The sequence below is a fragment of the Orbicella franksi genome, chromosome 4, assembly GCF_964199315.1.
Source record: "Orbicella franksi chromosome 4, jaOrbFran1.1, whole genome shotgun sequence".
Lineage (NCBI taxonomy): Eukaryota > Metazoa > Cnidaria > Anthozoa > Scleractinia > Merulinidae > Orbicella > Orbicella franksi.
In genome coordinates this window covers 28,219,801-28,246,001 of record NC_138148.1, presented here as the reverse complement: position 1 = coordinate 28,246,001, position 26,201 = coordinate 28,219,801, and the positions used below count along the sequence as shown (strand labels likewise).

Genomic DNA, 26,201 nt, shown 5'->3' with positions numbered 1-26,201 from the left:
CCAAATTAACGAATTTCTTGAGCACTACTCTTCGTGATGCTGCTTTGCTTAAGATAAGCACAACGTATTTGGCTCTTTCAGCAAATTCACGTCAAATCTGTTGAATTTTCTGCCCATACTGATCTGCCTGCCATGTTTGCACTTTTCGTATTTCATAATTACTCTAGAAAGTTCAACAAAATCGCTTTTTTTGGAGGAAGTATTGAGGAAAACTGGTTAGAAATACTCTTTTAACTTCCAAGACTCGACCCAAGCTCCCTAGATGTTGTCTCGGCTGTAGGACCTCACAATCTTACACTCAAAGGAAACGGAAAATATCAATGGTACTTCCCAGACGTAGTAAACATTTTCTCTAGAAAGTCAATTACCTTCATTTAAATACCAAAGTAATGTTAGCTCTGCTAAAAAGTTAATTGTACTGTCTCCAGTTCCTCGATCTCATATGCACTAAACAGTTGAACTGTGAGTTACTTTACTCACCGAGGGTGCTTTTGTGGCAGCTGGTTCTTCCGGTTCGTAGCTAGGCACCAGATCCCCGTCTGCCGCAATGTACTGAATCAGCTGCAGCAGAGCGGAGCACGAGTCCGAACACGTTCTCACATTGACAGTGTTGTTAGACATGCGCAGTTCCATCTGGGGATGACCCTGAACAAAATAACAAACGGCACTATTGAAAAGTTTGGATGATGTGATTTCAAGGCCAAGCACTCTGTTACTTCAAAACCTCAACAAAACAATTTCTTCAATACTTCTGTAAAGAAAGTACACCGCTATCTTACGAAATAGCTATAACGTCAATTTACAAAAACATGCCAACTCTGAACCAACTAAAGAAGTTCAAGGAACCCAAAAAGATTGCTGATATGCATAGGTCGACGAGATTAATTTGAATTCCTATGTTAAAGTACAAACTAGACGTACCAACATAACTGAGATCTTGCAATCCGGTCTACAGCCAGTAGTCCTTTGAATTATGATTGACGGAGGCAAAAAGTGTAACAGTTGGTCCATTTTGTAACTCTAGAATTTCTTTGTTACTTAGAATTGGTCTTGTAACCTGCAGGTTCGTCATTGAAATTGGCGTTTAGACCTAGTTCGGTCCTTGCATTCTTCAAAAGTCTTCCAAAACCTACTTTTCTCTGATAATAACATCTCGTTTAGTCCTGGAAATGTCAATAGCTTAGGTTCGATCTATCCAAATTCTTACAAGACTCCGACCAAAAGTAGAGTTTTTTTCTAAGATTCCTCTGCCTTGATATTCCCTTTAAAAAAAACTTGATACAAAAAAAAAAAAAAGATCAAAAACATCGAAATTTGGCTGAACGCCTCAATGACAGGTTAGAATCTTTTTTTGCGTTCGTAGAACGCAGTCTTAATGCAGACTTGAGTCAAGTTTCATGGGACGGTGGACCTTCGTCCGAAGTTGCGACACCGATTTAGCCGCCCCGCAGCAGGGGCGAAACAAATGACATCATCGCCAAACCATGTGCTGTACATTTCTTTCGAGTGCGGGTCTTTGTTTCGTTCAAGTGCGGGTTTTTGTGGACATTTACACTGTAATTTGGAAGCTGTAAGTATTCAATTGTGCTCTCAGCGTTGGATTTAGGTGAATTTAAACGCCTCGACGGTGGCATTTATCGAAATCTGATGGAATTGCCCTTGTTTAATTTATTTGTTTTAAAACGAACAAGACTTTGAAGCGCCTTGGCTTTCCGGATGTTAACTGTGGGAAAAGCTATACTTTGATTGCATTAGTTGATTATTTCCAGTCGCGACAGACACGTAGATAGCTCAGTCCTTATCCGGTTGAATATTGCTTGGAATCGGTGGAAAAGTACTCTGAAGGCAAGATCCATAAGAGTGAGCCTGAACCAAGGAACGGCAAATTATTTAAATACTGTCTACCTTACTCATCAGGGGAACATGATACGCGGATTAGTCGCACGAAGTTTGTTTACGCTGACGATAAACGAGCACACGATTGCAAATGTTTGCTTACATTTGTGCTTCCAGTTTAGAATAATGTATGTAAAATTTACTTTTACAAATTAGCTTTTACGTTCAAACATTACCAGTTAATTTTAGAATATTTAGCACGAAATTTGAAGGCTATAAATGTAAATATTTTCGTTCTATTAAACTTGTGAGTCTACGGAAACTTGCGCTGTCACGCAACGTGTCAACAAATGGAGGACTTTAACACTATGATAAATCTGTCTGTATAAAACCTCGGTTGTCGATGAAAAACGTTGATTTTAGCAATAGACAGAGGTTAAAAGTCAGCCAGTGAAATCATTTTATATATTTAATTAAGTGACGGCGTCGGACGCACTCTCATAATAATCTTTGATTACTTCTAGTTTTAATACATAGAAGTTGGGCCATCGTCACTCGTCCCTCATGAACACAAGAAGATTTTCACTGTGTACTATTTCTTCAAAGGACTCATTTACACGAGAAACGTCAACGGATTTCTGTTTTGGTGTTCTTACCTGTTCACTGCCATCACACGTGAAAAGGGACAGCTCAAACATCCCAAGATCTAAAACACATACATAATCTGGAAAGACATCAACACTTAAATCAGTTATCACGAATGAAAATAATTGAGTTGAACCAGCTAATACAACTTACTTCTGATATTTGCAGAACCACTGCATTTGTCCGAGAGATACAACGCCGCATCATCGATGATAAATCTGGCAAAGAACCAACCAAACAAATCAGTTTAGATGAAACTTCGTCAGTGAAATAACTAAAAATGTTTGAAGCAATTCACCTAAAACTAAACCAGCTGTACAGCATGCATCGGCTTGCAAATAAAAAAACAAACAAAAAAGAAAAAAGAAAAAAGAAAGAAAGAAAGAAAGAAACTAGGTGTTTGGCAACATGATTCGGGCAGCCATTCAGAGTGGCCGGGTGACACGATCCGAGTGTTATTGTCATAATTATAGGAAAAGACCAGCCGCACAAGATGTTGTGGCTTTAATTGTAAAAGGAAAGTGCTAGTAATTGGCATTCTTGAAGCGAAGTCCCACTAAGAAATCCGAGCCACTCTAGAAAACTAAATATTGCCTTCCATTCCGGCTCAAGTTCTCCATAATGCAATCTACTTTCATTCTCATCATAGCCTCTTGCAGGCAAGTTGGGGCACAGAGCAAAAACGGCGAGAAAGAATAGGGGAAAGAATGCGATACCAGAAAGTCAAAGAACACGTTCCTTCACTCCTCGCATTAAGCCCCTCTTTCTTTACTCTCACCGTTTTTCGGCCGAGCTGCACCCCAATTAACTGAACGCCTGCAAGACGCTATTCTCTTCATCGTTAGTCATTCTCACTTCCTCAGTGTTTGCTGATATTTGCTGAGTACTTTTCTTCAAAATCAAACCATCACTGCTCAAGCCCCTGTGTTATAGGTAACACGTTTTGGCGCTAATACAGTGCACAGTCAGTGTTTATTGAACCTACCTCAGCAAAGAGACATTAGACTCAATCGTGATGTTACTTGACACACTGAACGTTCCCATGGTAACAAGAACACGTAAAGGAAGGTGGATTGGCCTGTGGGCAGAGAGTAACACGTTACTAACATTGACTGCACTGGCTCATGAGCTACAGAATACAGATGCACAAAACCAAATACCAGAATCATAAAATAATTAATGTAATATAAAAATTAAATTCTACTTGTGACCACTTCAGGATAAGTTAAAAGGAAACAGACTTGCCCCCACGCCCTTAATTCCTTCACCGAACGAGAAACGTCTACAGACTCGCCCCCTCCTTCATCCCCTACCCCCCTCGAAATAAAAAAAACACTGATCACGTAGCTCCATAGATCCATGTGGTGTCGCACTTTCGATTCCGGAATTTACGGAAACGAGGGCAACCTCGCAAGATACACACGAATTTTCGAAAATTTATAAACGTGAATTCCAGTTCCATGTGACTTTACTCCCCGAATTGAATGGTTCCATTTCTGAAAGTCAGCAATTCTCAGATTTTTCGGAAACTCTCCTAGAACATTTTCGTTCCATATGCCCTTGAAAGTTTCGGAATTTTTTGTCGAATGGAAAGCACCTCGAGTAACGAAAAAACAAACACGCTAGAAGAGTATCGAGTGTGGAAAAATTCCAATAACAAACCTATAGTCAATGGTTCCTTCCCACACATGTGTGTGGAATACTGTCACGACCGCTGGAGGACTGAAACCAAGAACCGGGTCATCCTTGACGTCAAAGAAATCTCTCACCTGCAAAAATAAATGCTGTTAGTGATGACCGATTTTAAAATAAATAAATAGTCACACGCATTTAACTAAGCGAGGTTTGACAAAACGTATACTTTTAGTGATCCAGTGAGCACCAACTGCCTTGGAAAAATGCGCTTCTCTGAATGTTTCCCTCAGTCGATTGAGCCAACCACAGTTGAACAACAAGACCTTTCAAGGTACCATACTGGCGAGGCAAATTTTAGTTCCATCCTTGTGAACGGACAAACAAGAACCGCTAAGAGAGGCCTAGAAATTTAGTCATTCTACAAAGACTTGTCTAAAACGGTGTTAAAAACGGCCTCCAAGTTTCACTGAAAAATCACACAGCAAACACAACACTTGATTAAAGAAGCATTATATTGATACCTGAGTAAGCCACATCTGTCTAGAAGCAAGCATCCTGTGGCGAAGAGTGCTTCTGCGAAGTCCCAGCGAAAACAGAATTTCCTAAAAGAAAGATCAGGTAGCACCACATCACCTCAACAAACTGTTTTCGTATTCTCGGTATTGGACTGTCCAGAACTACTAGCTTGCAACTGAGACTAATCCGGGAACCTTCTCAAATGCAAATGACATTACTCTATGATATTCCCCCGCTTTAGCCTCCATTGCAAGCTAGTTCCAGTCGAATACCGAGAATGGCCTACCATTATGTAATTTGACCGCGCGTATTGACTCATATAAGCACATCCATCAGGGTGCAACAAACATTCCTCAAAGTCATGTAGCTACAAAGGCGATAAGACATTTTCTTTATCCTGATTCTGACTAGGGAAAAGCGCTCACTACATGAGCGAAGAGCACGAGAGAAAATGGCCGAGAAACGCTCGACTTATGTAAATTGCAGTACAACTTCACGTTAGTGCTAAGTACAAAGTACTAAGTAGTAATTCTCTGTTCAATTTGCACTTCGTACCTTACTATTTTTCGACGTATCCCCTGAAACTTTAATAGCAAAGGCAAACATCGGTTCACCGGTCTTCCCGTCAACTTGTCTTACACCCGGTTCAGTGTGGTAGAGGGTGGACTGGAGCTCGGCTCCACTGAAGGCGGACTCCATGGACACGTGGGCACCCTGTGGCATCACTGGCGCATGCTGGAAAGCGACTTTTTGAGATTGAAGGCACAGGTAGCTCAGATCCACTTGACTTTTGTAACAAGCTGCTATAAAGAATGTAATGTCATTGAACTCAGCTGCTATTTCTCCTAATACTTCTTCAGAACACGAGCTACAATCCCTGGAACTTCCACTTGGAGAGGAACTCTGAAAGAAAAGAAAACAGTCACCATAAAACCCTTCGAAAAATCTACAAAATTCAAGTTATAATCTTAAAGTATTTGTGAAATACAAATGAAATACGAAGGTGCTTTGATAATTTTGAGTTATCAATTTAAAACTAGTTCTATTCACACCCTGAAAACGCCAAATAGTGTTTCAGAAGCGTCACTAGGAGTTGCCATTGTTCATGTGAAAAACTACCACATAAGAACCTAATACATCCATCAAGGTTTTGTATGAATTCCGGGTACAGCAATTGCGAATGCAATGTTGGGCTGAAATTAGCACTGACACTAACAACTGAGAAGTGTAGGATTAGCTCTAGATTAGTCTGGAGGGTTAGATTTCCTTTCGAGTATGAAGATAGGCCTTCCAAGGAGATGGGTGACCAAACAAAGAAGAGAAAAATTATTTGACCTCGATGTGATTCGAACCCGCGACCTTCGGATTAGATCGCCGATCGATGCTCTACCGACTGAGCTGCGAGGCCAGACGGACACAGGTCGTGGAGAATTTCAGTAGAAATTCGCGGTAAGGTAGAAAGGTTTGTAAAATATTTGCGCTTTTGCACTGGGTTTATGGTGAATTGCCGAATAACAAGGGAGAGCTTAAAACTAGTAAACGGTAAAAGGGTTCGCTTGCGATTGAGACCAATTCTCTATGGATCACTGGTGGTTCATCAAAGAACAGCTTCCTAGACCTGTCTCACCTCACTCACAGGAAAAACCGCTAGTCTGGCCTTGCCAACATTGAGCGTAAGTGTAAAGGATGTCTGGCCGTTAGGGTTGGACGTTGTTCGTTTGTACTTATTGTCCAATGATGTTAAATTACTGCTGCCTTCATCAGACGAGGATGCATCTACAAACAAAGAAAAGAGGAATGAATTACAACACTTGACAGTACGTTACATATTGGCGAAAAGGACAAAGAGGAACGCGTGTTATCAAAACGTAATGGAAAACACGAGAGAAAGCTTGGTTAAATTCCAACGTTTACGTAGACTGTTGATATTATGGATTTTGTGAAGTACAAAATTGCTGTCAAATAAGTATATACCTCAAAATAACAGTTCACTGAGGTAGAAACTACCGAGGTATATAAAACAAAACCAAAAAGGTACAACGATGGTTAACACTGGGAAAGATTGAGACAGATTACAAACGATAAACTAGAAGTGTTCACTACGGGATGTTGAAGTGTAGTTGATATAAGAAAAACAGAAAACATTTTCCGTGTTTCTATCGAGTTTCAAATGTCGCTCTCCCATTGGCTATCTTTTCTGTTGTTGATAGTGAGTAGCCTGGCAGCCAAGTGTTTCCTCACAAAGGGAATGGCTCGTTTATTTTGATTATCAAAATGTAAATTCTCCTTGCTCGCACCATCATTACGTCAACAGCTCGTGCTTGTATCGTTGTATGTTTCTTTCAGTCATATTTAGCTTTTACTGCATGCTTTCTAGATCTTGCGGGGTGTTCTCAACAAAAATAGTTATTTACCATCATCGTAGCTGCGTAGCCCTGATCTACACATGACAAAGCGATCCGGTCCTTGTGCCTGCATCATCTGACTGGCTAGGTCCAGCCCTGTGCCAATATTAAACCCAGCTGTGTCGGGCCGATCTGCTGGGGAGGGAGCCATAGGTTGCCATAGCAACAGGTCACTGGCCAGCCTGAAAAAAACGAAACGCGAAAACACTGTGTAAGCATTACAATGTATAACTGCATTACCTTAACAGAGTACTGAGTTCCTGATCCTATGCCAAGTCATGAAAAGCAATGGCATGGAAGGGAGGGGGGTGAACAACAGGTAATCAAATTGGTGTTTACACTACGTCCTCCGCTTCCGTTTGTACAGTACAATTTCATCTCTTGAACCGGCGTATCCATGATAAAATTCTCCAATCTGATACAGTCCTCCGAGCGCCAGTCTGTCAGACAAATGGCGCGCGATTACGTTGTCGTCGCTACTCTTTCTAAAACTAATCAGAAATACTACTGACCATCGCTTAAAAATAATAATATAATAATAATAACAATAATAATAATAACAATAATAATAATAATAATTAATAATAAAATAATAATATTTATACAGGGGACGATCTCACATAAAGTGGTTTTCAGAACGGTCCTGTGGAAAATATTATAAAGACGTAAAAGCTATACAAAACAATGCTACTTAAACGTAAAAGATACGCTATAAATAAAATATGATAAAATTAAAGCATGCGTCCAAGTTTCTTTTTTATTATGAAAAGACTTACTAATCTCGAAATTAGTTCGTGCTGCGATTAATTAGTAATTGGGCCTTGTACTGTACAGTTGGAGAGTAATCGTGGACATAATTTCAAATCGGCCTCGCGCTACGTTAAAATTACTAGCCAGATTACACCCCGAATTGTTCTCTACTCGGTTCAGGTACTATTACGACCATCTCCGAGCCGGCCTAATAGCTCTATCAGGGCGCATAACAACGATCTGGTCCAGCCATACATGTAAATGTGTTTTGAAATCCACGAAAGACAAATTTCTTTTTTTTTTTTTCCTTTTCGCCAGGAGCTGTAATTCCATGTACTTTGTAAAACTTTCATCTCTTCTTGATAGTCTACCCACCTGTTATAAATATTTTCAAAGACATCCTTCGTGTGCAGGTTGACATCTAGTCTTGGAAAGGTGCATTCGACATGTACTTTAGAGGATGCCACTGTGTCTTCTTGAAATTTGGTCATTTCCTCCTGACTTCCAGGCATTAAAAGCTGCAATCAAAAAGCTTATCCATTCAGCTCGATACTTCACTTGTTGCTGTTGTTGTTGTTTTTGATCTAACTGTATTAACATAGCTCAGCAACCCACATTGTAAATTAAGTTTAAATAAATACCATCATTGCCTAGCTTCGCCGATGTGCTCTGCCCATGTACATTGAAAACAAGACTGACTAACCTCTTCTGTCTCAAACATGACAGGTCTAGAGGAGAAAGGTGACGGTTCGGCCTTCATCACAGGGTAGGCATCCAGGGAACTGAGGGGCGAGTTATCTGACGAGGGAACTTCTTCTAAAGCCGAGAGAGGAGCGGATGGCTGCACTGTAATCACAATCCTTTAAACAAATAGCACTTGTTATGACCTATACCGGATAAATGAGGAGGGGATTGAAACAAACCTTTCGAGAGAACAGTTATAGTTTTCAGTTAACTTTGCAACAGCGAGCGGTGTGATATTTTCGCTGCGATGTTATCGCTTCAGGAGAAGTGCCGGTAGTTACAAATTCTAAAAAAAAAAAACAGTTCTCTCAGATCTGCTAGATGGACGTTGAACCGTAAGATTTATCTCCTACCCCTCATATCAAAATCATTTATCAGGTCTTAAAGGATTCGCAGGCGGTTTGAAGAGAGTGGAGGATTTAAATGAATACTGTAGCTACTGGTTTTATTTTTCAGGCCCATTTTCATCAAATTCATTCATTTCACAATATTAGCGAAGAATGAAAAGCGCTATGCTGCAGAGATGCTGATGCTGATGTTTGATGCCACCACTGCATAAAGCAAAAGTCACCTTCAACTGCTGAATATAGACCATCATCAGGTCTTTATATTCAATTTCAGGTCATTATCAGGTCTTTATATCAGTTTAAGCATAAGCTCAGCAACTCAGTGTCCCGTGCTAGAAAATAATCAGACAAGCCTTTTAAAGTGACACGATAACTGGCTCTTGTCTCAAATGGGTGAATTCAGAATGCCAGTAAGAAACAACCTTTAAAGGAGTTCGTCACGGTTTGTGCGTTTAGCCTAAATATTTCAAGTTCGCTGTTTGTAATCCATGTTAATCTTCACCATCTTTAATCATCCTGGTCCTTTATGGTTTATCATCATCTCTTTGGCGTTTTTCTATCTCACCAAACCATTATTTTCAGGTTTCCTTCAATTTAAAGGTAACTTTGCACTTTGCAGAAATTACTCAAAATACCGTGACTGAGATTTAAAGACGTGAAACACTCAAAGCATCCATATACATTTGTATTACATGACAAGTTCTAACACCATTACCTTGGCCAGTCAAAGCCACCATTTCCTGTATCGTTCTCAGTTTGACTATGTGTGACATGAATAACAGGCATTTTATCACCGCTGGTATCTTCTTGGAAATAACCTGTAAAAACCATTCAGAGTGAAACCTCTCCTTACCGCTAACACATCACTTTTGACGGTTTGTTTTAGTGTTAGCAAAAGGTAACAAAGTGTTACTAAGGCTCGGGTCAAACGCCGTACTTCACATGAGCCGAACCCAATGTGGCTCATGTGAAGTTTGGCGCTTGACCCAGTTAAGTTCGACTGATTTTATTTGGAGCGGCTGAGGCGTTCTTCGCGCCTGGCCAGCCGTAAATAACGCCTGAAGAACGATTTTGGGTCAAACACCGATCTTCACATGGGTCGAACCAAAACGCATAATCAAAGGTCTAAAGGCTACACTTCTTCACCTTGAAAAACCATTGACCAACAAGACCGCTTTTGTTATTTGTTTGGTGTAGCAGTTCGGGTCGACTGAATTAAGTTCGACGTTTGACTCAAACAGGCGTTCTTTCAATTATTTGAGTCGACCGAAACTGTCATTAGGTTAGGCTCCTGAGAAGTACGGCGTTCGACCCAGGCCTTACAACCCTTTAATGCCCTGTTGATACGGACAGACTCGAGATGGCTCCAAAGGGAAATTATTTATCGTGTTGCGCACGATAGTGTTATATTTTGAAAGCTAGCTTTACAGTCGTATTACACAACCAGTTCTCTCGAACCTATCAAACGTTATAAACAATGATGAAATGTTTTACAATCATCTCTGTTAAAATGTTAAAATAATAGCATTCAGTCTTGAATTAAATTGCATTTTTAAAACTTCAGGGAGCAACCATAACTGGCCCAAGGCTCATAAAACTGGTCATTTCTCTTGACGCAGCACTACCTGAGCTGGGGCACAGTGGAAGTTTATATTTTAAATATTCAACTACTTGGAAAAAAAAGTTTTCGTCCATTCACTAGTTTGCTAATTTTAACGTAATAAAGGCATACCGTGAAATGACTGCGATTTCCAAAACTTCTCAGCAATTTCAAGGAACTAAGCCTGCTTGAAATGTGCAGTATCCAAGATACAAGAAATAAAGCACTTGCTTGTTCATTATCATAAATAAAAGACAAGACCAGTATCTTAACTACATTGTAAACTCTAAGTTTTCCATACCATGCAATTCTTTGAAGCCTAAATCGTAACGGCACGGAAGGTCTGATCCAGTAAGGGATGTGTTGAATTCTACAGCTGAAAAGTCAAATATTACGCACTCCTTTCTCAACGACTGTTTCCACCAGGGACGCCGATCCACAGCGGGCCGTAAGTCAGGAATGGGAAATCTATAATGCCGGTGAAAACGTAAGTCAATTCCACCTCTTAAGAACATACCTTTTTCTGATAAAACTGTGTTGGCATCATGATGTAACTCCAGAGGTCTCTACTTATTTCACAAAAAATTCGAAGTCAAAGAGGTATTTTCGCAAAATGCAATCATTCTAAAAATTACAAGAAAATTCAGAGAAGAATATTTTGGGGAGTTCCAGGCTTGAGCAAATTTTCACTTTTGAAAGATGGACCTCATTAGAAGACGGTACTTCAAGAACAACTTTCGATAGAGTCGTCTCTCTAACTCTACTAGCAAAACATTGTCATACCACTTCCTCGTTATGTATTTGAATCAAACTGTTTTCTGGCTAGCCTAACCTTTTCAGAAGGACCAAAAATTTGCAATAAAAAAGAATTACACGATTGAAAGAGTTGGAATTACCCAGTACTTAGTAATTTGATAGCTACAGGTTGTCTAAACGACCTAGACAAACCATACAGGTTGAGTCAACTGTTTCTCTCCCTCATTTGCATACACGTGAAAATATTTAAATTTTAAATATTTTCACGTTGTACGTGAAAAAAATTTAAAAATCCCCTGAATGAGAAGGAAATTTACGGAACCTACGCGTACCTGAAACAACCTAAAGCTGCGATTTGTCCCCCTAGTTCAGGTAAGGCGTCAAAATATCCAAGTCTTCTAAATTAATAAGATGCAATTTTCGAACCATGTACAAAGCGAAATCAGTCTTAGTACGGTCTGTCAAACTGAGCGGATTGTCAACCGCAACAGTTTATCTATAAAGGACTTGATTGCTCACCTTAAGACCAGAGTAAGAGAAGGGCAAGACAGGTGAATGTTAAAAGGCTGTTCTACTGTGGGAGTGTCTTCCATGGCTTGTGTAAACACAGCCTGTTGATTCTGTCAAAAGACAACACATTGTTAGAAGTTTGCAGAGCAGTCAGAGGAAGAAACTTCAGTGAGGCCTGCAATTTTCTACCAGAAAGGTTGCGAATTAAGCAACTTGAAGCATCCTCATGGTACCATGTTGGTGATAACAATGACCTGACCACCAACACAAATCGTGACTATTACAATTCACGAGTTAAAATAAGGAAACTAACTTCGTTCTATGCAAAAACTGTATGTACTGTAAGACGGTAGCTTTTGATCATGGTTCCGTCAATTTGTAATGATTTCAAAATCTTGATAATGAAAAAATTGTATTTCCCATCGGATTATTTTAAACAAAGCTGGGTCTACAAGGATGGTCTAATACTATCACTCGAAAACTAAGCCACAAATGCTCCACCAGTTCCTCTACACTTTGGTTCTGACCACAGTACGCCAGAAAAAAAAAAATGAAAACGCAGCTTTATTTCTACAGTTAGACTTACCTTCCGCATTAATCCGTCACAAAAACAGAGCTTTTTGAAAACGCTTTTCAAACCGGAAGAATTTGAAAACGCCGGCTTTGCGTTTTAGACTAGACGGAAAACATTTCTCCGGTGTTACATGTACGTGTGGACAGAAAACACTTAATGCGTTCTCAGAGTGAAAATGTAATTTTTGAATATCTCCGGCGTAGTGTGGACGAAACCTTAGAAATCAGCTGAATCCGTTATAAATCCGGGACATACAGTAACAAGTTTACCAATCTAAGGAAAGGTTAAATGCAGTGCTCTATTTAAAAGACCTACAATGAGTTACAAAAGTGCTGAGATACTTCGCAGTAAATTTCTATTCTGGAGCCTCTCGCTAAAATGATTGCAGTACAAATTGCCCCAAGAACGTCTGTGTGAGAGGCTATTCATTGCCCGTTAACTCGCCTTTGTTTTATTTTGTACTTGTTTTGACACCTGCAGCGATGGACGTACCAGACTTAACTGTTATTTTCCATGACTTTCCTTGACCAACAAATAAATTTCAAGACTTTCCAGACCTTTCCAGGCCTAGAAAACGAAATTCTTGATTTCTATGACTTTCAACGTTTTCAATGACCCGTACAAACTTAGTAAACGATCTACAAATGTTCTAAAAGAGTCTCAACTACTCGGTTTTGTCACACATAGTAAACAACACGATTACTTTATTCAAAAAGTACCAAAAACATAAGAGTTCTAACAACATACGACTAATGATGGAGTGCACGATTTAAACATGCGGGACTGCATATTTGACGGATGGTTCATAAACACAGGCTGTGGATCCAACAGTGCAGTCAACCTGTCCACTATTGACACATCTATTTCACAAAGCAAGCCACCAAGCTCCACGGACAACTCTGACTTGGGTAACACTACATTGCGACCTTGAACAACCCCCTGGAAAAGGGGAAAAACGTTAGAATTCTAATCTAAAAACAAAATAATAAAATTACTATTACTACAGGTATGCCTTCCAATACTTTCTGAAGGGTTAAGGCGAGTGGTAGAAGTTAACTCATTTATTTGGATTTCTGTCTACATGTGTATAATAGGGTAAAAGGGTGGCAAAGTCTGTATGCGAGCTAAGTGGCCCATAACGCCAGTGCTTATCCCGGTTTCTGTAGCAATTGAAGCGACTAGAAGTATTTCTACTCCCCCATGGATGGAATGCTAGTCCATCACAGGGTTCGCCCTGGGCAGCAATAAATTTGCCGGTACCCATTTACACACCTGGGCGGAGAGTGGTACTGTAAAGGTAGTGTCTTGCCCAAGAACACAACACAATGTCCTCGGTCAGTGCTCTAACAAGAACCAATCCAAGGGGCACATTTTAACCATGAGGCTAACATAAAATAGGTCTTGCAACAAGGTTTAAAAATACGGGAGTGAAATGCATTTACTTCAGTTGCATAAAGCCAATAAAAAAGAGCAAAAGAGGAAGATGATTACAGGAGAAGTTGTTCTTTGAGTATTCCTGTGCTTGAGTCTGAGGCAAGGAAGGGAAGAGGTTGGATTAAATCCAAAATAAGGTGCTGCTTGACTATCACGTGAAAATAATTTCAGTAACTGAAAAAAAGAAAGAGAGAAAGATGAAATCAATTACTGTATAAGTTCATGTACACCATCAGCTGCACCTTTTTTTCCCTCAAAATTCGACTAAAAATTTGGGGGTGCGGCTTTAATCTACGGAAACATCTGAGGTTGGAGTTCTCTAAGGCTTAACTAAGCCTTCATTTTTTTATGTTTTATAAGTTCAATGGCCTCTCCATCCTGTCCTACAGAAAATCCTCTCCTTTCTTATCATGTTTTCATGTCTTTTGTACATCTGATTCAAAATGAACACTGCGAAAAATAAAATATTAAAACGTATGCAAATTCAAACAATCTACCTGAAAACTTTACAAAAGAGTGTCCCAAACTTATAATGTATTTCTAATGTGTTGCCCAGTAAATCTTGAGAAATATTCATTTTTCAGGTCAAACTGCCTTTCTCCTGTTATTTTGACCATCTACTGTACTATGTTTCTACTATGTATTTAAACCCGATGGAATAATCAGCAGAGCTGATGGGGTTGTGCATTTAAACTAAAAGCTGCATATGTACACGTTCCTGCATTATCATTATAACGACCCATTGTTATTTCAGCCTACTGTCAGAGTGTAAATACAAAATTGTTTAGTTATGTCCAACATACCACTAATAGTGGAAAAATGTGAAAGGATACATGAAGTTGACAAGTACTGTACCTGAGTTACGGAGTATGGAGTTGGAGTGGGTGAAGAAGTTGATAATCGTTCAAATAAATATTCATTCAGCTCCAGTTTCCCTATTGACAATTCAATGTTTCCAGTCTGGTGTGAACTGCTGACTGTTCTCTCAAATTCAAATGAGATAGGGGCAGCCATACATCTGCAGAATCAAATGTCACAAACTTTAAAGATAAATTGTGAAAATACACGTAATATATACTTGAATCCTTGGGGGTGGGGGGCACCCCCCCAAAGTTTTTCATGGGGGGTGTATGGCCCAAACTTTGAAACCCCTATCTTACTAGAGACCAAAATCTGTGATTGTCCATACCCTTTCTCAGACCCAAACCAAAAAATTGATACTCCATTTCAGACCATTAGAATTACCACACATGCATGATCAAAGCTAACAAGGAATGATTTCCATTTACATAAAAATTGGAGAGAAGCTACAAATTTTCCAGTAATGATGCAGAAAAAAATTAGTTGATAAATGTAAACAAGATACCCAGTGCCTGTGAAGCCAAAGTAAAAAATATACCCTATTTCAGCGCAAAGTGCTCAAAATTTACTCCTCTTTTCAGACCAAAACAGCACATGCCTATAGATAAAGATACATGACAGTTATAGGTATTGTAACACCCCCCACCCCACGCCTTCTCAAGGAACTTGAACAAACCTAGTGCCTTGCCAACACAATGTACAGTAAGGACCAAACTTTTAAGGGCCTGACTCAGACCAAGATTCAAACCAATAACACCAAACCATGTGCATATTTAAACCACTGCACCATCCCCAGGTTCCTCCCATATCCTAGGTCATATTCAGTGCCATGTGCAATACAGCAAGTCCTTGTCAGCTACTGCTAGTAGCAGTCTCGATCGTGTTACTGGTGGCTAATTAAGGGACTGCACAAAGACACCTACCTGAGATGATCTGCACAACATGCCAAAGCAAACTTCTCTGCCATCCCTTCAAAGTCTTTTCCTCCAAATCCGTATGTACCAAGGCTAGAAAAGAACTTGTCTGCCATGAGAGACAACGGATGACTGTCACTGGAGTGGAAGTCTTGTATCTCTGATGATGGCGACAACACTGGATCAATGTGAAGCACTGTCATTGCCAAGCTGGTGAGCTTGATACTTATTTTTGTCACATCAGGGCATGGATCATCTAGGGCTGCTATTCCAGCAAGACCAGGATTTGCAGACGACATACTGTGTCTAGAAACCGTGCTTTGAGGAGCATCTGCATTTATTAGTAAACAAAGGCAAAAGTTATTCAATCTGTGATTTCAAAATGAACAGCATGGTTGTTCTCCTTTACAATCAAGACAACTAAACATGTCATTCAAAAGTGCTTGTCATTTGCAACAAACTATAATAATATAGGAACATTCTATTACACTGTAGCTAGACATGTCACCTGAATCTGATCATATTCAACTTTGTTAGTTTTCCTTACCAGTTCTCATGTCAGGAACTGATGACATGGATTGCTTTGCACTGACAAACACAGTATTCGCAGCTTCTGCTAGAGAGGTTCCTTGTGAAAAAAAAAAAACAAACAAACAAACAAAGTTGTTGCAAGTTTGTTGTTTTTGCTTTGTTTTGTTTTTGTTTTTGCATTTGTTTTCCTTGACACAGGGCCAAGGTCCATACAGGTAAAATGTGCAACGTGCCTAGGACTTAAGGCAGAATATCCTCCCAAACCCAACCCCCAAACCCATCCCAAACCACCCCCATCTCCCCCACGTTTTCCCAAGTTGCCATCAATGATCATATAACTACAAATTTGTTGGTAATAATCCATTAAAAATAGGAGGGTCACAAGATGTAAAGGTTCAATGGGCAGTTCTGGATCTAAAACAGGTCTACAGAAATCAAATCCACCTTCAGTTTATAAATAAGTGTTCTCATAATCATTACTTTAAAGCTAACCTGGTATCTGAACTTTCTGGCTCATAAATCGCTTATCACAGCCTATAGTGTTCATCAAGTTGTAGGGGGATGAATGCACACCCGCTAAAGTCCCCAAGGCAGAAAATTCTGGTGACTGCAGCAGATTTCCTGGGGATTTTACTACAAACATGTCAGCTGGTAAAACTGGTTCCTCAAGGGGAGGAAGCACATCATGGCTAGGCGACATGGAATAGAAGGTTTCCTCTCCTTCCTCCCCTAAGATGCTGTAATAATCGACACCTGAGGAGTCGTGGGACAGTGCATCGTTTCTTCCATAAGTAGAGTCAAAGTTGAAGTTCCATGAGTCTACCCGTTGCTGGCCTTGTTGATGTCTCTGGTCCTGCTGCCTGGCAGACATAAGCTGGTTCTGTAAGTCTTGTTCTATCTTTTGAAAGTCTTCTGGTTGCATGGGTTTGTTAACAGAGTGGCCTTTCCCTGTAGTTTGGCCAGAAACATCTAAAAGAGAAAGACAGGTCTACAATTGCTTACACGTGTTATAAAATTTTGTAGTTATTGAACTGGTACTTAACAGTTTGCACAGCAATGAGAGATTAGATGAAATGTTGAGTGTCTCTCAGGCCTACTACATGTATATCTGTCTGTCTGTCTTTCTATCTGTGTGCCTGTACATGTATAATGTACCTCTCTTTGTCTTCATTGTCTAGATCTGTTAGATGCAGTAATTAGTTATAGCTTTATAATATTATTTTGTGTCCTAAACATCTTTTTAAAAGCAAACCTGGTGATGAAAATCCACTGCAGAGTTCTACAAGCAGATGAACTTGTTTAGGTGACAAGAAAACATTTAGTGTTCCAAGAAAGCATTCAACATCCACCTAAAAGACATCAAATAATCATGTCAAGCAATCTAGTAAAAATTGACTATTTACGTCTAAATAAAGCTAATTCCTTATTCTCTGAAAAAAAAAAAAGAATACGTGAATACATACATTGTACTATACATCTTTCAACCATTCCATAAATTACACTCTAAACCCATTTCAAAAACCAAGCAAGATTCAAACTAAAACACAATTCCAGACCTTCTATTTGTAGTAGAAATCTCGAGCTCTTACATGTAAGATCTAATTTTTTTTGCTGAAAAGCATAGGTTTGTACATGCAAGTCTACTTTATTAATGGATAGCTCTGAGAGTGGGAACATATTACACTAAACTCCACATTGTGATTGAATTGAATGCCTGAACAGGCAAAATTGCACTCTCTGGTCTGCCTGAAATTCCCCACTGTTTCCCATAAAAAAATGGTATTCAAGCCATATAAAACCCTTATTGGCCAAGCTTGTTCTGTCAAGATGATTGAGTATCGATCTTGCTATTTTTTTCTGTGTTAGGGAGAAAAAATGCAAAAAAAAAAAAAGGTTAAAGCCAATATCTGGCCATCTTGACTTCATCTTGATCAAAAATCCAGAGTAATTTATTACATATGTTCACGTATACTGAGTCATTACAAAATAATACATGACAATTATTCAAAAAAAAACACATTCAAAATCCCACCTTAGGTCCAGGAACAGCAACATTTTGTTTCAGCTTCAGTTTGATTTCAGAATGGCCAGCGAATGTTGCAATCTTGATTGGTGGTAAGAGACTTCCTGAGAGGGGGTGGGTGGGGAACTGTTCAGCTGATAATGAAAGCCCCTCAAGAGGACTGTGTGAGTGGTGAAGTGGTGGAGAGCATGAATTGCTACCTGGGGAAGGTGGGGGTGATTGAGGAAAATCTGGAGCTTGAGGCATAGTTCTGGATTCCTCTGGGAATTCATCCAGGTGAACAGAAACTCCAAAGATTTTTAGGTTCTTGCAGGCACAGGCAGCAGGTTCATAAACACTCTTAGCTTTGTAGTGACTATCCCTCTCACCAAGTTCAGTAGATAAGTCTGAATAATCAATTCTATAAACAACAGCAGACTTTATGAGTAAAAAAATCCTGTTTAGATTTGAAGTTTAGATTTGAATGTAGTGTATACTGTGTATGTTACGTTAGTTCACTGATGCCTCTCAAATTAAAGGGTTGCACTGATATTAACCTACATGTACCTTCTAATGTGTATCTGTAGTCCGATTCCTGTTATAGTGTCTTTTGGTAAATGTTCAAATCTAATAACTGTGTCTGTAAAGGAGAGCTTTACTCTTGCCAAAACTGTGAACATAAACAAAACTTTTCAATAAATAAGAATAACAGGATTATTAGCAAATTTGATCCACGAAAATGCCCTTACCCCTCCCATGGAGGGGCTTTTGGTTTGAACTCACCATCCCACTGGAAATTCAGACTTAGTTCATACAAAATGTACTTTCCTTTAAAAATTTTGGCCCCCTTCCCCTTGGAATAGCTGAATATTAACCCGCCTTGGGGTGGGTATGGATATTCTCTGGAATCACACAATCTAAAATTAATTGTTTTCAATTACAGCCAAGTGTTACATGTATGATGACTTTAATGTGTTAATTGAGTTTGCTTCTGCCAATACTCACCTGATTCTATGGTTTGAGCAAAGGATTCTAGACCTTCAAAGGGCGGGCTAGCTTCTGCTTGTTCCTCTCCGCTGGACGGACCTTCTTTCAAGCATTCTTGAGCCAGTTGCATGCTTGTTGTCATCGCATTCCATATCATGGAATCAGTCATGCTTCCTCCTAAATAACATAAAATATTATGATTGCACTCTGAGATGTGATCAAACTCTGATATTATTATATTATTCATGAATTTCTAAAGGCCGAAATTTCAATCTTTTCTTGTCTAACAAAGAAGCTTGTTATGTTACGTACTCTTTCCATGTGGCTGGTTGTTCAGTCACAACGCTCTCAAAACGAGTCAAGTGAGACAATAACCAGGACAAGTCACAATTATTTGTGACCAGAATGGCACGTGAATGCACAGTTGGGGTTGATCTTAAGAAAATTAGTAGAAACTGAAGGAAAAAATGCATTTAAGTCCATAAAAGGAATTTTTACTTTACGTAGTTTTGAAAGAATCATTATCAAATTGCTTTAAATTATTTAGCGGGAAAAAGGAGCCAACTTCTCGGCCGTCAAAGCTTACAATGTATTGAAAGAACTGTAAATAACTATAGTGATAGTACCTGTGTCTACACGCTGTCTTGGTGTGATAGTAACTTCAAGACCTTGGATATCCAAACAACAGCTTTCGCTGAGAAGAGCTGTCCATGGAACAGACACTGAGATGCTGCCAATAAATCCATCAATGATCTCCACTGGAATGCCAGCATTGTCCAACATCTCATTCACTGACTGAAATCATTCATGGCACTTAAACTTATAAATTATTGTGATCACATAAACTACAGTATGGCAGGGATTTCATTAATGCTTTAATAAAACCCCTGATGTACATGTACAATGTATTGGCAGATTGGGAGGAAGGCCAGGAGACTCATGAACAGGTTGCAGCTGTGTCCCTCACCACCCCAATTACATGTATATATAAAGTTAATATTATCAACTTAAGTTCATTTCTGAGTTGAACATACTCATACTGATTCAAAAATTCACTGCACATCCATTTTCATCCTAATCTAACTCATTTTAATGTCTGTTCAGTTATAACTAATGATTACAGATGAAATGAAGTCTTTTCTTAAAATGTAAATAGTATTAACTCTTAAACTTTTTCATTTTACGGTACATTGTATCTTTTTCCATCACTGTCACCATATATGGCTTCTATTATTATGTAATATATTTTTATGTAATACATACATAATATGTTATTATTTAAGGGAACATTACAGGGTTAACCTCATATTTCCTTTTCCAAATACATGTATGTTTTGTATTTCTATTTTCCTCTCCACATCTAGAACAAACTTTTATTTATGTGGGTAAAATGTGGTAAGAACATCAACAACACAATCCGCTATTGCCTAATGTGTACCACTTGTTTGTTCTACCACATTTTGACATTTTGTAGCAATGTGAGCCTATCCGTCTATAAAATTAAGCATAAACTGAAAACAAAATGTCTAATTTTCTCAGCAAATATGTAGCGATTAAAAAAATACAACTCTTGTACAGTAGCTGTAAGATAAAAGAAATCTGAAATCATTCGGGCTGTGAGAATTGCCGCCAAAAACGTGACATGGGCATTGAGCCGTGACAGCAGCACTGAAATATTTGACAGCCGGGGTTAAGTTAAAGCTCAGTTTTCCTCTGAAAATGAAGCGAAAAACCCAGCAATCGCTGTTCAGTTCCTGGGATAAATTGAAAAGAAAATAGAAATGGCACAAACGAAGGTCATAAGTGTAATTTAATTAGTTCTTTAAACACAATGACATGCAACCCAGTGCTTGGCTCACACATGGAGGATTTTCGAGAGCAAATAACTGCAAAGATTTCTTTCAACAAAAGAAACAAACTTCGCAAGATCTTACACAGTCTTTAAACTCGGCAGCTGTAAGATGTTTGTGTAAATATTGAAAGTGAGATATAAAACAGGCAAGCTTATCAAGCAGGGACACATGAATAAATACATGCACTATTTCAAGGCTTCATTATAAAGCGAAACATTTACAAAATATGCCAAGTTTAAGTTTGATTGTATTAATTTTATCACTTTTGAAATCATGAGCGAAAAACCCAAACTACCGCAAAGGCTCAAAACGTTGATGATGGTCCGCACGCTTAATCAGACAAGATTCTCAGCTTAAATCCGCAGGAAACTTCACCAAGTATTAGAGGCTTCCACTTGCAACGGTTACCAATCACAAGCTTCATCACGTTCAATGAATTCCACCCCTAGCACTGTGTTAAAGCCACTCAAAACTTGTCTTTTAACAAAATAAATGTCAAACCTCAATCTAGTGCCTTCAATGCCAGCAAAACTCTTTTCTCATTTGGCTTTCTCATCTGTTTTTACACACGTGATTGACCACAAAATGAGAACATTTTTTATGTTTTTGATATTTTTTTCGAATTTGATACGGATGACGATGATTAACCTGTTCAACTAACACACTACATTACATGTATGTTTTTCTCGGTGAAATTGCTTTTCTTTGAGAAAAGAACAAAACCATGATTGCTTAAAATACACTGAAATGCACTTTTTAGAACCCCAATTTCAAAATTTTCCCGGGGAGGATCCTGGACCCCCCAAGAAAAGGTAGTGGTCACCCCCCCTCCCCTCCATGTGGCTCTGATAAAACCACTTCACGTCCTTTTATCGGCATTGTCCGCCGCCTAGTCAAAGTTATTCTCCCTCTACTTCAAATTTTCGAGAGAACCCTGCTTATAATTGGGTCATTTATAGCCTGGGTAGCAAGCGTTTCTGTGGGGTTTGGGAGCAAAGAATTACAGCGCGAAAAATGGAGCAAGTAAAAGAGGGGGGAGGGGGGGGGGGGAAGGAAGGAAACGCTTGCAGACAAACCCCTGGATTTTCAAAACCGCCCACTTGGCCTTTCATGCCTGAGTACGCACACTGCCATTTCGTGCTGTCATCAGCTGTCATAAATTAACCAATAAAATCTTTGGCCTTCCGTAGCGGAAGTGAACTTTGAACCAAAATAAAGTTTAACTTGTCAAAATATGCACAGTGGGAACGGAGAAATCTCGATGAATTAAATTGGTAATTTATAATCAAGCTATATTTCTACTCAATCCATCTAAAAGGAAGGACTGTAAGGGTGAAGTTTTAGCACAAATCTGCCAGAAAGTTAAAATGTGAGAAGTATTCAAGTCGCGTTAGTAATCCTTGTACTTGCAAGATTCGAAATCATTCATCCAGGAATCAATACAAGGTAAAGTTAGCAAGTCAACTCCCACAAAGGTAACTCCAGTAGAGAAGTGTTTGCTGGATACGCCAGATCCGCAAATCGGCTCGAGTGTTATGGCCTGTAGCAAAAACAAACAACGGAAAGTCTTCTCTGAAAACTTTGCAATTTGGGTAGGAGAGGCTTCAAACATCTGAGAGGGAAAATAACGATAACCTTCACCAGTATCTGAATAAAGATAATCTTCCCCTAGGCAGCCTCCAAGTCAAAACTGTTTATAAAATGTCCTCATAAGAATTCCCCACAATGACACGACTAAATTTTTGGTTAGGCAAATCTGTGACAAAAACTGGCATGCCGCAGCTAACACTATAACAATTCATTCAGAACTGTACCCAGAGGTAATTCTAACTGCTGTCAACAAAAATGCTTCTAATGAAATGTCAGAGTACTTACGACAACATGTTGCTCTGTAACAAGTCACACAAAATCACTAGGTTTTCCACGCAGTACTGCAAATTTTCTGTCCAGTGGTTTATTATTTTGTCCTTGGTGCATGTGGCATTCAAGAAAGTGATGTTAAAATTAAAGGAACAGCTGCAAATTATGTTGCACTTGCTTCTACAATAATGTGCCGGCTTCGAAAAACCAAAGTGTCAGCATTGTACTGCAGGCTTTTTACCGTACTGTCGAAGCTGATGACTAAATCCTTGTTCAGCAAGAAAAGTTAAAACCCGTTTTGTAAACAAACTTCGAATGCGTCTTCCTCTTTTTTCTGGCACTCAGAAGTTTAATACCTTTGAACGACACATGTCAATAATATTGGACTAGCCTAGCCAATCACGAGCTCTGTTCACTGGTGAATGGAGGTTTTTTAAAATCCAGGGGTTTGTCTGCAAGCGTTTCCTTCCTTCCACTCTCTCAACGCCCTCTTTCTTTTTTTTGGCTCTCGCCCCATTTTCCACGCAGACAAAACACAGAAAATCCCGTTCCTCGGTCTTTCTTTGCTTCCAACCCCACGGAAACACTTGCTACGCAGGCTAGGTCATTTACAATAGAAGCTGGTGCCCACATGTACAACATCTGCCGTAAGAGATCTACAGTTTTCAGCAACGAATCACAAAAGCTAAAGCTCACGCTCACTCTCACAATCCCTGGAGCATGACTAGAAGAGAGAAACAAACCACAGGACCTATACAGTGTTGTCTGAAAGCTAAGGACTTCATGTATCAGAGAAATAAGCATTTTGTATTATTCTTCCTCCAGTCTGCATTAATTTCCAAACTGTCAGCATTGTACCCAAGACTTCCACTCTTTTTCTTATCATTTATTTCAGTGAGTGAGGATTCGTCATTGCAAACCGGTTCTGTATTACATGCAAATTAAAGTGCATTACACAGTCCAACCCCTATTAAACGGCCACCATCGGGGAAATGGATAGTGGCCACTTAAAGGGGTTGGCCATTTAATAGAGGTACATGTAAAAACAATAGAAAAGACCTCATCGGGACTTTGATTACTGGCTCCCTAATAGGAGTGGCTGTTTAATAGGTGGCCGCTTAATAGGGGTTCAACTGTATAATAGTAAATTACAGGAGTTCCACCCAGCATAATGGTTTGAGCCATAAAAAAATCAATGTTGCTGGTGCAAAATAATGCAAAATCACATGCCATCTAAAACTTAAAACTCTATCACATCACCATATGCATAAACTTATACAAATGTATAAGCTTACATCTAACTGTATAATTTGGAAACCTCAATTTATATGAAAAATATGAAAAATATGAAAAATATGAAAAATATTCAGAATATATGTGCAATGAGTTACACACGGTATATTATTAAAATCTCTCACACGATTCCATGCAGACCTACACAGTTGGAATAAAATTTATACTTAAAATATATCTATATTTTCTAAACAAGACTGACCGATGGTTAGCCACAAAATCCATGTACAATATGCACCACTGTTAACACGGACGAATTCGCCATAAACACACAGAAACAGAAATATACTCTGAATTATTGGTTGCTTAACCATATACAAATAAAATGCGATCCCTAAGCGTAATCAAACACTTCTCTGCCTAATAAACGTTCACGGTGTTACAACTGACGAGGGGAAAAGAAGACAATACAAAATTTAAATGCTCAAAAGAAATTAAAAGAAACCCCAAATTATTAAGGGAACCGGTCATTTAAGCGCAAAGAAAGTGTTGATACATTCCCATCGCGCCAAAAAAAAGAAAAAAGAGCTCAAGGCCAACTCTTTGCAATCCTTTTTCTCTAGGCTTTGTCGCTACTCACCCAAACATCAAGAGGCACTTTGTCCACTCGTCCCGTTCCATTGTACAGATCGACAGTCAACTGGTCCAAAGTCAGCTTTTCTTGCAGAAAATGGCCAAGATAATGCTGCAATAGATATCTGCAGGCCCTTTTCTTGATGAAGTCCGACCAAGGGAAGAACCAGGGCATTGCTGCTATAAATTCCGTGGTATTCTATAAATTAAAATCGGGGTTTTCGACGTATGAATGTCGGCAGAACGTCCTCCTCGCGTGTCCGCCATTTTCTCCTCTTGAGGTTGTCGTTGTTTTGGATATTACGTTAGATTCTCCCATCATCCCTTTCGCCCGTCATGAACGCTGTTGTCCGTCTTTCGGTCATCGTCGGATTTAGTCGTCGGATAATACGATTTTCAAGCCACGTTTCTTTTTAGGATACTCTTTGTGCAGTTTTTCCTTCTAAAAGGCAAAAGGAAATTAGCACGGATGCTTTTTACGCTCATCCCATTCAAAACTAACTGAACCAAGCATTGAAGAAAGGCTAAGACAAATGTCTGCTAACTGATAATTGAGTTTCTTGACACTACTGTATTTCAATAACTTTTGAACTAGTTAGTTTGAAGGTATGATACCACTCGAGGTGGGTCAGGGTGGGGGCTGAATATATATACTTCCAGAAAAATTGGGAGGGGTTGGAGGGAAACTTAGCAGGTCTTCAAATTACGGTTTCTAAACTTCTTTTGTCGGATTCGATATCCAGAAATTCGGTGGACAAACATACTCAAACATAAACAAACTCTTTGTGTTTGTTGGAATGGCTGGTCCACCACATATGAGTGGAAACTCAGGAAAATTGTAAGACGATCGCTCGGCGCAAATGCGAAAGCTTACAGTGAGGGTCTGGATGGGAGGGGGAGTGCAAATGCCAGTTGTCAGTTAAAATTTTGTCTATATATCAGTTGTCAGTTAAGTGGCAATTGTTATTGTGTGTTATTTGATAGCTCTGATCACCACAGCGCCATGTGCAAGACTTGAGCTTCAGTTTCTTCAACATTGATCCGCAATGCTTGAATGCAATGTAAACTGGGTCAGTTCCGTCAAATATGTAAAATCCATTTTCTTGTTTTAGATTTGAAGAAGACCTCGATGACTACAGTGTTATTATGGTGAGGGCGCTTGCTGACCGGTTAGGCGAGGTTGGTATCCTCTCAGGATGCTCTATTTATACTTCGAAACTCCTTCCATACTCCTGCTTGTGGCAACTGAAACTATATCTCTCCTATGCCATTTATCGGGCTTTGATTTCCATCTTTATTTATTTAATTTTTAAATAGTTTCAAATATATTCTACTTGAGAAAAGTGAAAAAAGTATGTACAGTTGGACTCCGCAAATTCGAACTCGGTTGTTTTAAATTCCGCGTTATGTCGAACTCAAAACCATTTTCCTTGGATTTTGCCCTTCATTCATTTACTATCGGTTATTTCGAACTTCCGTTATTGCGAACTGTTTTTCTTTTCCCATGAGAGTTCGAAATAGCAGGGTTAAATTGTATATTGAAGCCTGTGACGGCTTGATCTGTCAGCTTGAAAT

At 39.2% G+C, this 26,201-nt stretch overlaps 1 protein-coding gene across 1 annotated transcript in view; it reads right to left on the bottom strand.

Moving 5' to 3' along the window:
- The window catches only part of LOC145485099 (autophagy-related protein 2 homolog A-like), a 34,743-nt gene extending 9,853 nt beyond the window's left edge, over positions 1–24,890 (bottom strand). The window contains exons 1-26 of the mRNA XM_081463740.1: positions 24,634–24,890; positions 19,674–19,842; positions 19,066–19,224; positions 18,628–18,730; positions 18,091–18,481; positions 17,311–17,407; positions 16,551–17,027; positions 16,075–16,155; positions 15,537–15,858; positions 14,608–14,770; positions 13,810–13,926; positions 13,066–13,257; positions 11,754–11,854; positions 10,780–10,946; positions 9,594–9,696; positions 8,491–8,647; positions 8,163–8,305; positions 7,047–7,219; positions 6,260–6,408; positions 5,188–5,535; positions 4,638–4,718; positions 4,144–4,250; positions 3,467–3,559; positions 2,635–2,699; positions 2,493–2,560; positions 481–645 (exon numbers count right to left, since the gene is read on the bottom strand). Of these exons, the coding sequence (XP_081319866.1) occupies positions 481–645; positions 2,493–2,560; positions 2,635–2,699; positions 3,467–3,559; positions 4,144–4,250; positions 4,638–4,718; positions 5,188–5,535; positions 6,260–6,408; positions 7,047–7,219; positions 8,163–8,305; positions 8,491–8,647; positions 9,594–9,696; positions 10,780–10,946; positions 11,754–11,854; positions 13,066–13,257; positions 13,810–13,926; positions 14,608–14,770; positions 15,537–15,858; positions 16,075–16,155; positions 16,551–17,027; positions 17,311–17,407; positions 18,091–18,481; positions 18,628–18,730; positions 19,066–19,224; positions 19,674–19,842; positions 24,634–24,801 (4,359 nt within the window). The 5' untranslated portion in view covers positions 24,802–24,890. The remainder of the gene's footprint in view (positions 1–480; positions 646–2,492; positions 2,561–2,634; positions 2,700–3,466; positions 3,560–4,143; positions 4,251–4,637; positions 4,719–5,187; positions 5,536–6,259; positions 6,409–7,046; positions 7,220–8,162; positions 8,306–8,490; positions 8,648–9,593; positions 9,697–10,779; positions 10,947–11,753; positions 11,855–13,065; positions 13,258–13,809; positions 13,927–14,607; positions 14,771–15,536; positions 15,859–16,074; positions 16,156–16,550; positions 17,028–17,310; positions 17,408–18,090; positions 18,482–18,627; positions 18,731–19,065; positions 19,225–19,673; positions 19,843–24,633) is intronic.
- Positions 24,891–26,201: the final 1,311 nt, after the last annotated feature.